At 39.9% G+C, this 14,331-nt stretch overlaps 1 protein-coding gene across 6 annotated transcripts in view; it reads left to right on the top strand.

Moving 5' to 3' along the window:
- SEMA6B (semaphorin 6B) overlaps positions 1–14,331 on the top strand; it is a 205,010-nt gene that overhangs the window by 55,047 nt on the left and 135,632 nt on the right. For 5 of the 6 annotated variants that reach the window (XM_072113425.1, XM_072113412.1, XM_072113419.1 and 2 more), the window contains one exon: positions 8,240–8,297. The exons of the other annotated variant lie outside the window; for it this stretch is intronic. In XM_072113425.1, the coding sequence (XP_071969526.1) occupies positions 8,240–8,297 (58 nt within the window). The remainder of the gene's footprint in view (positions 1–8,239; positions 8,298–14,331) is intronic. 6 annotated transcript variants of the gene reach the window in all.

Below are 14,331 nucleotides of genomic sequence, written 5' to 3'. Positions count from 1 at the left end.
GAAAGCCACTGGATATAGAGGCGGGACTGGGCATCAGAGTGGGGACAAGCGGTATAAAAACAGCATTGTTCACTGGCGATATATTGTTTTTTCTTACAGATCCTTCCCGTACGGTTCCCAATGTATTTCGACTAATAGAGGAATTTGGTAGGTTATCAGGATTTAAAATTAACCCCACCAAATGTGAGCTATTTAGTCTAGACCCGCTGTCCCAAACAACGGAGTTACAGGCATTAGAATTAAAATAGCCCCTGTCAGTATTAAATACCTGGAAATAAAAGTGGGAAAGACGCCGGAGTCACTTTAAACACTAAATTATGACCCCCCTTAATCAAGATAATTAGTGAAGATGGGAAGATGGGAAGGCCTACCTCTGAATCTAATGGGAGGTATACATCTTATAAAAATGATGAGCTTTTCTAAATTATTATACCCTTTACAGACGCTCCCACTATTGTTTTAAAGTCGGGATATTGGGAAACTATCCCTAGAGAAAAGTGGGGGAGGCTTGAACCTCCCAGATATCAAGGATTACAACCTGGTGTGTCTTAGCAGACACCTCAGGGATTGGATATCACAAACCGAACACTTTTCTAATACGAGACTTGAGTCAGCAGTGCTAGGCCCATATAATCCATCTGCCATTTTACATACGGCATTTGCAAAAATGCCTCTAAGGGCGAAACAATCAATTTTATTAAGGGATACAGCTATGTCATGGAAAAAAGTGCGAAAAAAAATTTACACTCTCTCAAACATATGCCTTTATGGCAGCACCCGCAATTCCCAGCAGGTGTCTCCAGTAAATTATTTGAAGCATGGAAAAGACATTGGGGCAGTTGATAAACAACACAGAACCGAGACTGCAGACTTTGGAAGAACTGACGCAAAAATACGACCTACCCCCCCCCCCCCCCCCCCAGGCAGGAATTTCCATACTTGCAACTTAAGTCTTTTGTGGGCAGTAGACAAACTTGGCAAGTGAAATGATGAACAATACTTTCGATTTTATATTTCAAGATAGAGTTTTTAAGAAGTCTATATTGGAGTTATATCAAATAATAAGACGTTAGGGGGAGCCTTCACATCCACAGATGTCCTTCTCATACTGGGAAAAAAAAATCTGAGAATCCCCGACCCGACAGAGAGACTTTGACAGGTATGGAATAGATTGAAAAGATGGGTAATAAGCGAAAGGTGGAGAGAAACACATTTTACACTTTTGCATTCAGTATTATACACCAGTTGCCCTAAATGTTCCTTACCAGGAGCAGACTTGTTTCACTCTATATGCTGGTCCCAAGCACACCAATGTCCATGCTTATTCATTCACCCAGTTCAGGAGATCAAGATAAAGAATCTACGCTATACTTTAGACCCATTACACATAATACCCCTGACAGCTAAAAGAACTCTACTAAATCATTGGTTAGAGAGCACTCTTCCAACACTCACGGAAATCAAGTAAGTATCACACTACTTACATATTGACAGACAGAAAACGAGTAGGAGAGAAGAAAGAAAGACAATCCTTTTTTCGTAAATGAGTTAATGATATATTTTCAACATGGTATTTAATGGAAGCCACATAGGGGACACACAGAGTCACACAAACAGAAAAAAACACCACTCTGACGAGATTATAATAACTAAGGGAAGTACTCAAAATATAACCGTAGCAGTAAATAATAGGAATGCACTAGGTTTGATGATTATTGTTTCATTGACAGTTAATAGTTAAAGGGGTGCAGGTTTGATGACCAACAGGCAAATCTAGTGAGAGTAATGGAAAAATATACATGTGGGAGAAACTATAATGTTAAGATGTTAGAAGAAATAAGCAAATATTGTGAAGATGTAAAAAAGTTGTAATCTTATACTTACTGCTCCTTGAATTCTTACTGTATCTGGAAGCCCACAATAAAGCCGTTTAAAAAAAAAAAAAGACACACTGGACATCACAGGATAAGTTTGGAACATGTCAGAAAGCTGTGATAAAATATCCAATTTTATTACATTTGTCTTACCAAACCGGTATAAAGAGGTCGCCACTTGGTTAGATCCACGACTATAGATTTGTGAGCGGGTTCATAATTAAGCGAATATGAGCGGGAGGGATCTAGGGAGATATGTACACCAAGGTATTTAATGGCATTTTCAGCCCAGCAGAAGGGAAAGACCAAAGACAGATGTGACACCTGCTCTGGAGGGAGCGTCTGATTTTGATTTAGCATCTTTGATTCCTGCATATGAACCTCGAATTTACCGAGTCTTCTTAAGATGCCAAATTTTTTGTTGAATAACCAGATCAAAAGCTTTTCCAGCAACGGATAACACATGGGGTTTCTGGAGGCCTTAGCTTTGAAATTAAGGAGGTCATTTTAATCGTGTTGTCTCTGACCTCCCTTCCTGGAACAAATCCCTGTTCCTGTTGAAAGAATAAATGGTTTGAGTCTCGGGTCCTCCAATACATTTTCGTGTCCACATTTAGGAGGGAAGTCGGCCGGAAATTACCATCGTGGGACTGGTTTCTTCCTGGTTTAAGAATCAAAGTAATGTATGCCTGTAAGGCTTGGTTTGGGAAGGAGCTAGTTCCTGAAACATTCAGCTCAGCCAATGCACCAAATTCTTGTGATAGAGCATGTGGAAACTCGAGCACCATGTCTTGAGGCTGCTAAGGGAGTGAGTGTGTGGAGCAGGGAGACATCCTGGAGTCCGTCCCGTGTCTGTATCGCATAGCAAAAGGAAGGAGATAGGGTCCAAACTGCTGGCGAGCACCCCATCAGTGTGGAGGATCACTCTTCTCCGTGGGATGGCCAGAGCGTTGGCGAGTGTAGGGAATTGTGTGCCCAATTTGTGGTGAGATGAGAGACACACAGGTGTCCTGGCATGCCCCAGGCTGGGGTGATGTGGGTAAGTGTGCCACAGTTCAGGAGAGACCCGCTGCTTGTAGCTCATTAGGGATGGGCATCTGCGCTTGTTCTAGGACGATGTTGTCCAGTGGTGACGAGGCCCAGGAAGAGGCCTTACCTGGCTGTTGTTGGCTGAGGGCATCCATCTGTGCCCCATCTCCATCTCCAGGAAACGCTTGGGTGCAGCAGGTGCCAGGTCATGAATGCTGGGATTCACCTCTGAAGAAGCTGGTGGAGTCCCCATGGAGGCCGGAGTCTGGATGCCAGAGGCAGGCTGTGAGTCTCTCTTGAGGTGTCCGCAGGCTCGTAGGCACATCTTTAAGAGAAGCTCTGCCCCTCATGCTGCTGGTGACTGCCACCACTAGGAGAGGCAGGCGCCACCATAGGTTTTACAGATCTTCTTGTGAGAGGAGCACAAGGAGTCTTATGGTCCCATCAGTCCAAAAATGAAATGTTGGATAGAAAGGCAACACAGTTTATCCAGAGGTGTGAAGCAGGAGCTACTTGTTCCCAAATTGTATGATTCTAAATAATTTATGTGCATTTTAATGCACATGTTTGCAATGATTTGATATGTATTTGATACAATAGAAAAACAGAACTTTAAAGGGGTTGCCCAGAGGTTGAAAAACATGACTGAATTCCTCCAAAAATAACTACACACCTTACTGTGTATAGTGACAGTTTTGTTTGCTATTACAGAAGTCAAATGTGCGTTTTTTTGAGCAGTTTTGTACAGATTTTCTCCAGATGTTTCAGGTTGCAGGGCAATATCCTTTGTTTTCCTCCAAACATGGCAAGTGCATCGGATACCAAAATATTCCGATAATCTGACCACATGATCTTCCTCCATGCCTCCTGTTGGTCATTGGCTTAACTTTGATGGACATGTACATGTGCTGGCATAAGAAGGGTGACCTTGCGTGCCCTGGAGGATTTTAATTCATGACGACTTAGTGTGGTACTAACGACAATCTATGAAACTATGATCCCGGTACACCCATGTAGTGGTGGACTGATTCCTTACCTTTCTCAGAATCATCGTTGCCCACAATGTGATGCATGAAGCCCCAGAATGAGGAAGATTTTTTTCCATTTTTTAATTATTGTGCCAACAGTAGTTGCCTTCTCACCAAGTTGCTTGCCAATTGTCCTGCATGTCATCTCAGCCTTGTGCAGGTCCTGTCCTTAGACAGATCTTTATTTTTGTCCATGGTGGAGAGTTTTGAGTGTGATTGAGTGTGTAAACAGAAACAAGTTCATAACGCAAAACAATAATTATTTAATTCAATATCAATTAAATATCAATTATTTAATATCAATCAAATATCAATTATTTAAAAATCATACAATGTGATTATCTGGATTTTTAAATTTGTCTTTCACGGATGAAAGGTATCAAACTCTTTCATTCTTTGTAGGTGAGAAAACTTGCAAAATTGGCAGTTTATCAAATACTTGCTTTCCCCAAAGAGGCCATGATATGGATTCAGGAGTCACCTATACAATGTTAATATCGTCTGTCATTTAATATTTCCTTTTAATAAGATTTGTTTGTAACCTTTTTATGTAATTTGGATGAACATTGTCTAGATTTTGTTTCCAATTTAAGTTTTATAATACAACCATAGCGTTATGTAGAATTTAGAGTCAATAAACATTTATAGAAACATACAAAAATACAGTAAACCAAAACATGCAATATGAATTATACAGATAATTGGCGGCCCGGAATCATATGAGCAGTGGAATGACAAGCCACCTGAACCAGAGATTGATTACATAGAGTCAATTAACATGCAAAGTCTAATCAAGGCCATAATGCTTCCAAGAAACAGTTTGACGGCAAAGACATAGGGGTAGGGTAGCACGAGAGGTCACAAAACAAAAAGGGATAGGAATGGATATTTGGTAGGAAAGCCTAAAAAGAGGAAGTTAAGGAGAAGGGGATAAAAGCTGAGATTAAAGAGAGACCTGTGTCAGGCCACCTCAGGGAATGCCTCCGGATGTGATCCATACAGCGAAGGAGGGAGACTCCCTGAAGGTCACCCATGGTGACCATGTACTATGGAACTGCGTGATTCTGTCGTTGTCAATAGCCCTCAATTCTTCCATTCTAAATATGTGGTTCAGGGCAGCCACCCAGTCGGCTCTGGAAGGAGGAGTCGAGGATCTCTAATAGCGGGGAATAATCTGGCGGGTAGCCACCAAGAAATGTCTCAGTAAGCCCTTTTTGATTTTAGAGATAGGCCCCGGGAGGGCGGAGAGAAGGGCTTGTTCCGGAGTGAAGGTTGCGTTATGTAGAATTTAAATAGGATCCCCAAAATTCTTTAAGCTGAAGCTAACATAGTTCAGAGAAATACAATCTGACTGTCAGATGTTATTTTCTGTACCCACCATAGCTCATTTGAACAAAATTCATAGCATCATAGAGAGTTATGACAATGTGAGCTACAGAATTACTAAAACTATACTGTAATGATGCTGCAACTGCTGCACAGTGTAGCTGTGGTAATTGTATATTTCACTGCATCATAAAGCCGTATATCGCCTTGAGTTCACTTTATAGAGGCTGCGGTTGACTGAAACCATATTCCTCAGCCCAATCACTTCTGTGTGAAAGGGTGCTTGTGCTGTAAAGTGTCTCCTATGCTGTATAAGTAAAAGGAAAAAAATGACATTTAAAACAGAATTTCACATTGAATATGCTGTTTGATGTACTGTTGTTTTCTGTGGGATAAAGTCATGTTTTCACTGGTACTATTTTAGCACCTTACTATCATTGCAATCCATAGGAGTCCTGTAGTCACGTTACCTATAAGAAAGTTTCCTTCCTCCATTTAACCACCTAGATGGATGCAGCAGTCTCTACTGATTATTGCATCAAGGTGGTTATTAAAGTAGAAGTGCTGTATTGATGAATGTTTAACCCCTTATCACCGACACTAGTTTTCAGCTCAATGACCAGACTCGATTTTTCAAATCTGACATGTCTCACGATAATTGGTTATAACTTCAGAACGCTTTAACATATCCCGGTGATTTTGAGAATGTTTTCTCGTGATACATTGTACTTCATGTTAGTTATAAAATGTAAGTGATAAGTTTTGCGATTCGTTCTGAAAAAAAGCGAAAATTTGGCAAAAGTTTCTAAAAATTCTTCATTTTCCAAGTTTGAAATGTTCTGCTTTCCAGACAGGAAGTAAAACTACCCAAAAAGCTTGATAATTAACATTTATGGAATGTCTGCTTTATGTTGAGATGATATTTTATGCATTCTCTCATTTTTCTAGGATGTTATGAGGTGCAGAACTTTAGGTGCGATTTTTCTCAATTTCATGAAAATTGCCAAAACTCACAGTTTGAGGGACAACTCAGCTTTCAAGTGACTTTGAGAGGCCTAAATAATAGTAAAACCACATAAATTAACCCACTATAGAAACTTCACCCCTCACGTATGTCTACGTATGCAAAACAACTTCTATTAAGTCCATTAACCCTTTAAGTGTTTCACAAGGGTTAAAACAATATGGACCTGCGATTTAGAAACTATGGAATTTTTTGGGAAAATACATTCAGTTTCAGAATAAATTAAAATGATGAAACGCACTGCAACGTTTGATGCCCAATTCCTCCCGAGTGTACCGATACCCCATATGTGGTGGTAAACTGCTGTACGGGCGCACGGCCGAGTATAGAATGAATGGAGGAGTCATTCACAGCAGATTTGTATTGTCATATTGTACAACCTATAAATTTTAATTTTTTTTGGTAATGCAAACATATGAGGGCTTTTTATGTACGATTTTATTAACGATTTCAAGGGGGACACAAACAAAATCATCAATTTTTATTCTGGATTTTTAGCATTTTTTTTTTACCCCGCTCACCGTAACATAAAAATATTCTCTGGTTCACTACGATTGCGGGGATACCTAATTTATATAGTTTTTCTTATCTTTGCTCAATTTTCCTGAGCAAAACCAATATTGGAGAATATCACATTGTTTTTACTATTGACAACTTTTTAGGGCCATAACTTCTGTATTTTTCTGTTGTCAGACCTCGTTGAGGGCTTATTTTTTGCGAAAAGAGTTGTTCTTTTCAGTCATATCATATTAGGGAACGTAACTTTTTTTGATCACTTTTTAGAACATTTTTTGTGATGGTGTTTGATGAAAAATTGTATATTACGGGAAGTTTTTCGAGGTTTCTTTTTACATCGTTCACCGAGCGGGTTCAAGATTGATTTAGATTTATTGTACAGATTGATACGGACGCGGTGATACCAAATATGTACGTGTTTTTGTATTTTATATACTTTATTTGCATTTTATGTGTACCTGGGGAGATTATGGGACTTTTATTTTATTTATTTATTTAATTATATTATAAAATTACTTAATCTTTTTTTTTTTTTACTATTTTACATTTTCTACTACTTGGCGTCCGATCGCTTATTCAAGCCTTTACACTGCAATACACTTGTATTGCAGGAAGGCAGAACCCGGTGGGTAGAGGAGCCGGAAGCCCCGGGTCACTCGTCAGAACCCGGGGCTGCGGCAGGAGAGATTGGATCCTCCGGTAAGCACACCGGGGGGGGGGGGGTCCGATCCATGTGGGACACACTTGCACGCCGCGGTCATGCTGTAAGATCACAGCCCGATAGGGCGGTCATTAAGGGGTTAAAACCATGTGCAGGTAAATCAATGAGTTACAATATAAAAACAAAACGCACAGTAACACACCTATGATGACCCCTTAGCTTTCACTTTAAGCATTAGGGTCAATTACACAGTACCTTTGTATCCTTTCTTCCTGCTTGAAGTAGAAAATATTCAATCCAAGAGAGCAGTTGTTCCAACTGATGCAGACCAGGATACTATGTCAGATGTTCTGCAAGAAGGTATCATCCCAAAACTTTCCCATTGGGGTTTTAAAACTCCTTCACCAGTTCCTATACTAAATGCATGAGAAATAAAGGTTGCATGTGGCGCAATAACATATCATATCCTCACAGCTATTAACGGTTTAATATACTCTTAATTCATCAAGAAAGTGTACTTAGCTGAAGTTTCTCCTTTGCGGCTAATAATGGGGTATATTGGCAATTATTCCTGTCATTCTATTTATGAACTGCACAGAATATGGACTAAGTGTGGACTATAGATGTTAATATCCTATTACAATCAACATATTTTGTACAGTCTGTTTACTTACCTTGAAGTATTCTGTGGTGTAACAAAGTAGTTAATACTGTTTGTATTGTTGCTACAGAAGTCATGCTAAGAAACATAAGTTTCCAATGCAATTGTCTTTACTTTCAGGGATGCTCTCTATCAAATGTTTCTGGACTCCAACTCTTTAGATTTGAAGTACCAAAAGGTGAGTAAATAACTCTACAACAATGAATGGCTACATAACAGTAATGTAAGTGTAAACATAGTATCATAGTATATAAGGTTGGAAAAAGACACAGGTCATAACCCGTTTTTGCTCTCAAGAAAGGCATCAAGGCCTCTCTTAACCGCTTCGGGACCTATTTTGGCCTCTAGGATGCGGCCCCATTTTTCAAATGTGCCCTGTGTCATTATAAGAGGTTATAGCTTTGGAACGCTAGAAGATATCCAGGGGATTTTGAGATTGTACTTAAAGTTAGTTTGACAAAAGGAAATTTGGAAAAAATTTGGGAAAAAATTTTATTTTCAAAGTTCTAAATTCTCTACTTTTGATGCAGATAATCATAGTACCCAAATAAATTAATAGAATGGAAGGAGGTTCCATCCAGCAGATTTGCTTTGTCAAATTGTACAGCTAGAGATGGTGCATGAAAATGATCTTGCTGCGGATGCACGGTTCTTCTTCTTGAACCATGGCAGGAAGTGCCGTTTGAGAAACTCCCCATACATTATGGAGTAAACCTTTTCCCCTTCAGGGATAGTAAATAGGCTGACAATCTCAGTCCCCATGATTCCAGCCCAAAACATTACTCCTCCTCTTTGGCGCCGTAGCTGTTTTTGCATGGGGTGTCCATCAACCAGCCATCCTCCACTCCATCTGGACCATCAAGTGTTGCACGGCACTCATCAGTGAACAAAACAGTTTTGTAGTCAATCTTCATGTATTGTTTTCCCCACTGAAGCAGTTTCTGCTTGTGTGCAGTGGATAGAGGAGGAGAACCCTGCGTCTTGTGATTCGGGGGATGTTGGAGGCACCAACAGCTTCAAAAACTTGTCTGCTGCTATGACAAGGAATTTTTGCAGCTGTTCTTTAACTTGATGTAATTGCCTGTTGGAAAGAGTTCTCAATCTTCCCTTACAAGCACGCACACGTGTGTGATGTGAATCAGCTACATACTTGATTGTGCGATGATCACAATGAAATGTCTTGGCAATGTTGATTGTAGTCAGGCCTTGACCTAAACACTTCACAATTTGTTGCTTCTCAGCAGCCGACACATCCTTTTTCTTTCCCATTTTGGCTGAAAGTGTAGGCTGCTTAATAATGTGGGACAGACTTCTTAAGTAGTCTTGCCAAACTAATTAGCACAGGTGTCTGTAATTTCTTTCAGTGATATAAAGAGCCCTGACATACATCACCATCAATGAGTTTAACCCCTTATCACTGACACTGGTTTTAAGTTTAATGACCAGACTCGATTTTTCAAATCTGCCCTGTGTCCCGATAATTGGTTATAACTTCGGAACGCTTTAACATATCCAGGTGATTTTGAGAATGTTTTCCCGTGACACATTGTACTTCATGTTAGTTGTAAAATTTAAGTGATACGTTTTGGTTTTTTGTTCTGAAAAAAAATAGAAATTTGGCAAAAGTTTGTGAAAAATTCTTCATTTTCCAAGTTTTAAATATTCTGCTTTCCACATAGGAAGTAAAACTACCCAAAAAGCTTGATAATTAACATTTAAGGAATGTCTGCTTTATGTTGAAATGATATTTTATGCGTCCTCTCATTGTTCTAGGATGTTATGAAGTGCAGAACTTTAGGTGCGATTTTTCTTATTTTCATGAAAATCACCAAAACTCACATTTTGAGGGACAACTCAGCTTCCAAGTGACTTTGAAAGGCCTACATAATAGTAAAACCCCAAAAATTACCCCACTATAGAAACTTCACCCCTCAACGTATGAAATACAACTTCTACTAAGTCGACTAACCCTTTAAGTGTTTCACATGGGTTAAAACAATATGGACTTGCGATTTAGAAACTTTTGAATTTTTTTGGAATATAAATTCATTTAGGCCAAAACTGACAGTTTCAGAATAAATTAAATGATGAAATGCTCTGCAACGTTTGATGCCCAATTTCTCCCGATTGTACTGATACCCCATATGTGGTGGTAAACTGCTGTATGGTCAAACGGCCAAGTATAGAATGAATGGAGGCGCCATTCACAGCAGATGTATTGTCACATTGTACAAGCTATAAATTTACATTTTTTTGGTAATGCGAACATATGAGGCTTATTATTTGCGGAATGAGATGCAATGTATAGATAATTCATTTTGGGGGTCTATAGTTTATTCATGAGATTTTATTAACTATTTCAAGAAGAAACAAAATCATCAATTTTTATTTTGGATTCTTAGCACTTTCTTTCCCCCGCTCACTGTAACGTAAAAATACATTTTTTATCTTTATTTTCTGGTTCACTATGATTACGGTAATACCTCATATAGTTTTTCTTATTTTTTTTACTGAGCAAAACCAATATTGGACAATATATCAACAACTTTTCAGGGCCATTACTTCTGTATTTTTCTGTTGTCAGATCTGGTTGAGGGCTTATTTTTTGCTAAAAGGAGTTGTTTTCAGTCGTATCCTATTAGGGAACGTAACTTTTTTTGATCACTTTTTAGAACATTTTTTGTGATGGTGTTTGATGAAAAATTGTATATTACGGGAAGGTTTTCATGTTTTTTTTTATGTCGTTCACCGAGCGGGTTCAATATTGATTTTGATTTATTGTACAGATTAATACCGATGCAGTGATACCAAATATTTAAGTTTATTTGCATTTTATGTGTAACTGGGGAGATTAGGGACTTTTATTTTATTCAATTATTATTATGAAATGACTTAATTTTTTTTTTTTTAACTTTTATACATTTTCCATCTTTTGGCTTGAACAAGCGTTCATCCGATCGCTTCTTCAAGCCTTACACTGCAATACACTTGTATTGCAGTGTACAGTGTAAGTAACTGTGCAGGGGCTCGGACCCCGGGGCTGTAGCAGGAGGGATCGGTTCCCTGGTAAGCTCACCAGAGGGGGTCCCCGATCCACGGCGGACATAGTTATACGCCGCGGTCATGCTTCACCGCGGCGTGTAAGGGGTTGGACACCCGGGATCTGATTTTCTCCAATCCCGGGTGATATCACAGCCCGATACTGGCACCAGACTGACCCGATGTCCCCAAATCTCCTTCTGACGCGCCGTCGTGTCCTATGACTCATGCTCATTACCTTTAGGTGATGATTCCATGCAAATATCTAACGAAGGCTCGAGAACTGGTCACTTGTGCAGCCCGCGGCGAGATATGTGAGATTTCTTACAAACCGCTGACCTCAGGAGAGGAGCTGTGGCCGATTGGACAGATGAATATGAATTAGTTTGCAGAGGAGCATTCATAAATTATCAAGCGGAGGAGCTCAGATGACGGTTCCCTGAGCGCCTGCAGCTCTTTTACATAACTTTTTAAAGTTGTTTTATCGGCGATTACGGATCCTGGAAGCTCGCTGAAAAAAGCGGAATCATCCCCTACAGGTAACTAGCATGAGTAAAATGACAGTCTAACACCCCTTAAGTGGTGATAGATCCCTGCACAGGAACCTGCTCGGTCTATTGAAATGGACCCATGGATGGAACAAGTACAGTACAGAGAAGATGAGACATTGGGGCACATTTTCTAAGAATGTAGGAAACTGTACTAAAAGTGCTCTGCCTGTTAATGTTATTTGTTTGTCTGTCTTGTTGTTTGTTCGTACTTGACATAGAAAGAGAGCCTCCGTTTAGGGGGACCCAATAAGCCAGGAAGGGACTCTGTGCTAGGGCTCAGTGTATCCGTTTGTCTCCAGTCGTTACATTAAGGCACCATATTTGCAGCAGCTACGTGATCATTATGATCACATGCTTATTCATCCTAGAGCATGATCTCTCCCCTTATAACGATGCACCGTGCTCCACATTTTACATGCAAAGTTTGACAGCTTTCTTGTACCTTTTCCTTCAGCCAACCCCTTACAATGCCCTCTGTCTTGCAGGCCCTCTTAAAATACAATAGTATTACAGTGTATTGGAGGTGCAATTAGAATTTCTCATCTTTTTATCCCCTCCTTGGACCAAAAAAAAAGTAGAAAAAAAAAAAAGTACCATCTGTGTCACTTCAGGCTTCAGAGCTATCCTCCATAAAGTATGGCTGAGGATGCACTGATGAGTGTAATTCTGTCTTTACTAGTCTGAACACGCCTTTATTTCATTCATGGCTGACTTAATTGAATTTCATCACACCTGTCTGTTTTCGGAGTTGCTAAAAGTTAAGTTAGCTGAGATGGACAGATTTTTCAGCCACTCACACTTTTTCTCTACAGGTCTGCTTTGTCTAGATGTCAATGAAATGGTCCATTCAGTTTCTGAATGGACTACTTTATCACCTATCCTTGCCATAAGCCTTATTTGGAGTTTGCTAGTTTTGATTTTGACTTATGTTTTTTGATCGATTCTGTACTGCATTGTACTCATGGTTCTGACCTGTATCTGTCAACTACTCTCCTACGTTTGTATTGTCCAGTATTTGTCTCTGTAAGCTGGGAAATTAGGTAGGGACAGCTGGGAAAGGGATTTGGCCTCAGGGTTCACCGTCTCGGCCTGTCCGTCCAGTCCAGGAAGTGAGATGTATACTGGAGGGGAATTGTGCACTATACTGGGGGGCGCAGTTTGCTAGATACCTACATATTGTGAGGTAGTCTGCTGGATACCCATATACTGGGGGGAGCAATGTGCTGGATACCTATTTACTGGGGGAATAGTGTTCTGGATACATATTTACAGGAGGTGTGGTGCTGGATATACTAGGGGCAGTGTGCTGTGTAGTGGAAGGAGTAGTGTGCTGGCTACCTATATAATGGGAGGGCAGTGTGTTGGATACCTATATACTGGGGGCAGCGTGCTGGATAGCTATATACTGGGGGGAGGCGGCTGGACATTTCATTAGTGAGGTGATATAACCTAGGCTTATATTAGAGTCAATAAGTTTTCACAGCTTTTGTGGTAAAATAATGAGCCTTGGCTTATATTCGGGTTGGCTTATACTCGAGTACATGCGGTAAATTCTATTATTTTATAGCACAGTATTAAATAGAGGGGGCACAGAAAAGATCTAATAAAGGGAGCATAGTATTTAACATAGGGGGCAAAGTATATATATATATATCTAATAGATGATGGACATTTGTACCGATTTCGGCGACATAGAATGATAATTATTATGTATCCTATGAGGGAGTCTTGTTTTATGCTATTTACATTATGAACCAAATTAAGAGAACTTTGGGGGGAAGTCGCTTCCTATTGAGGAATTTGAGACTTTCCTGTAAGGTGTTGGTTACACAGTCTCTTAAAGAGGACCTGTCACCCGGGAAAAACACCCTCAACAAATTAGCTCCCCCTCATCCTGTCCCCAGCCCCTTTATATTTATTGAATTTTTATTAAAATTTGTGTTTTTATACTTAGCTTTAAACGATCCGACCTCTTCTTTATTCTCTTTATTCTTTGGGTTGGTATGATCACAGGGATATCAAATTTATATAGGCTTTATTAGGTTTTAATAGATTTTAACCCCTTAACGCCAAAGCCACTTTTCACCTTCCTCATACGGCCCTTTTTTTCAAATCTGCCCTGTGCCACTGCCCTGTGGTTATAACTTTGGAATGCTTTAACATATCCAAGTGATTTTGAAATTGGTTTCTGGTGACACTTAGTACTTCATGTTAGTTGAAAATTTTTTTTGGTACGTATTGCGTTTATAAAAAAAACAGATATTTGGTGAAAATAGGTAGTCATAACAGCAAAAAAACTTTACCCAAATGTCTGCATGTTATGTCTCCATGTTTTTTTATGCATTATCTCATTTTTGGAAGATGTTATTGGACTTTGAACTTTAGGTGCGATTTCTCAAATTTTCATAAAAAACACAAAATCATGCTTTTGCGGGACCTGCTTGTCACGGGTGCTCCCGCGATCCCAGTCTCGGATTGCGGTCGCACCCGTGCTCCTACTAATACTCCTGTGGCCCTCGCTTCCCCGGACTCACCTGTCCCGGCTACTGATCTCCGTCGGATTGCCGTGCGCGCGCGCCCTAGGAGGATATGGTTGCAGAAAATTTAAAGGGCCAGCGCACC

This window comes from Engystomops pustulosus, chromosome 1 (assembly GCF_040894005.1).
Source record: "Engystomops pustulosus chromosome 1, aEngPut4.maternal, whole genome shotgun sequence".
In the NCBI taxonomy this organism is placed as follows: Eukaryota; Metazoa; Chordata; class Amphibia; order Anura; family Leptodactylidae; genus Engystomops; species Engystomops pustulosus.
This window is presented reverse-complemented; position numbering and strand designations above follow the sequence as displayed.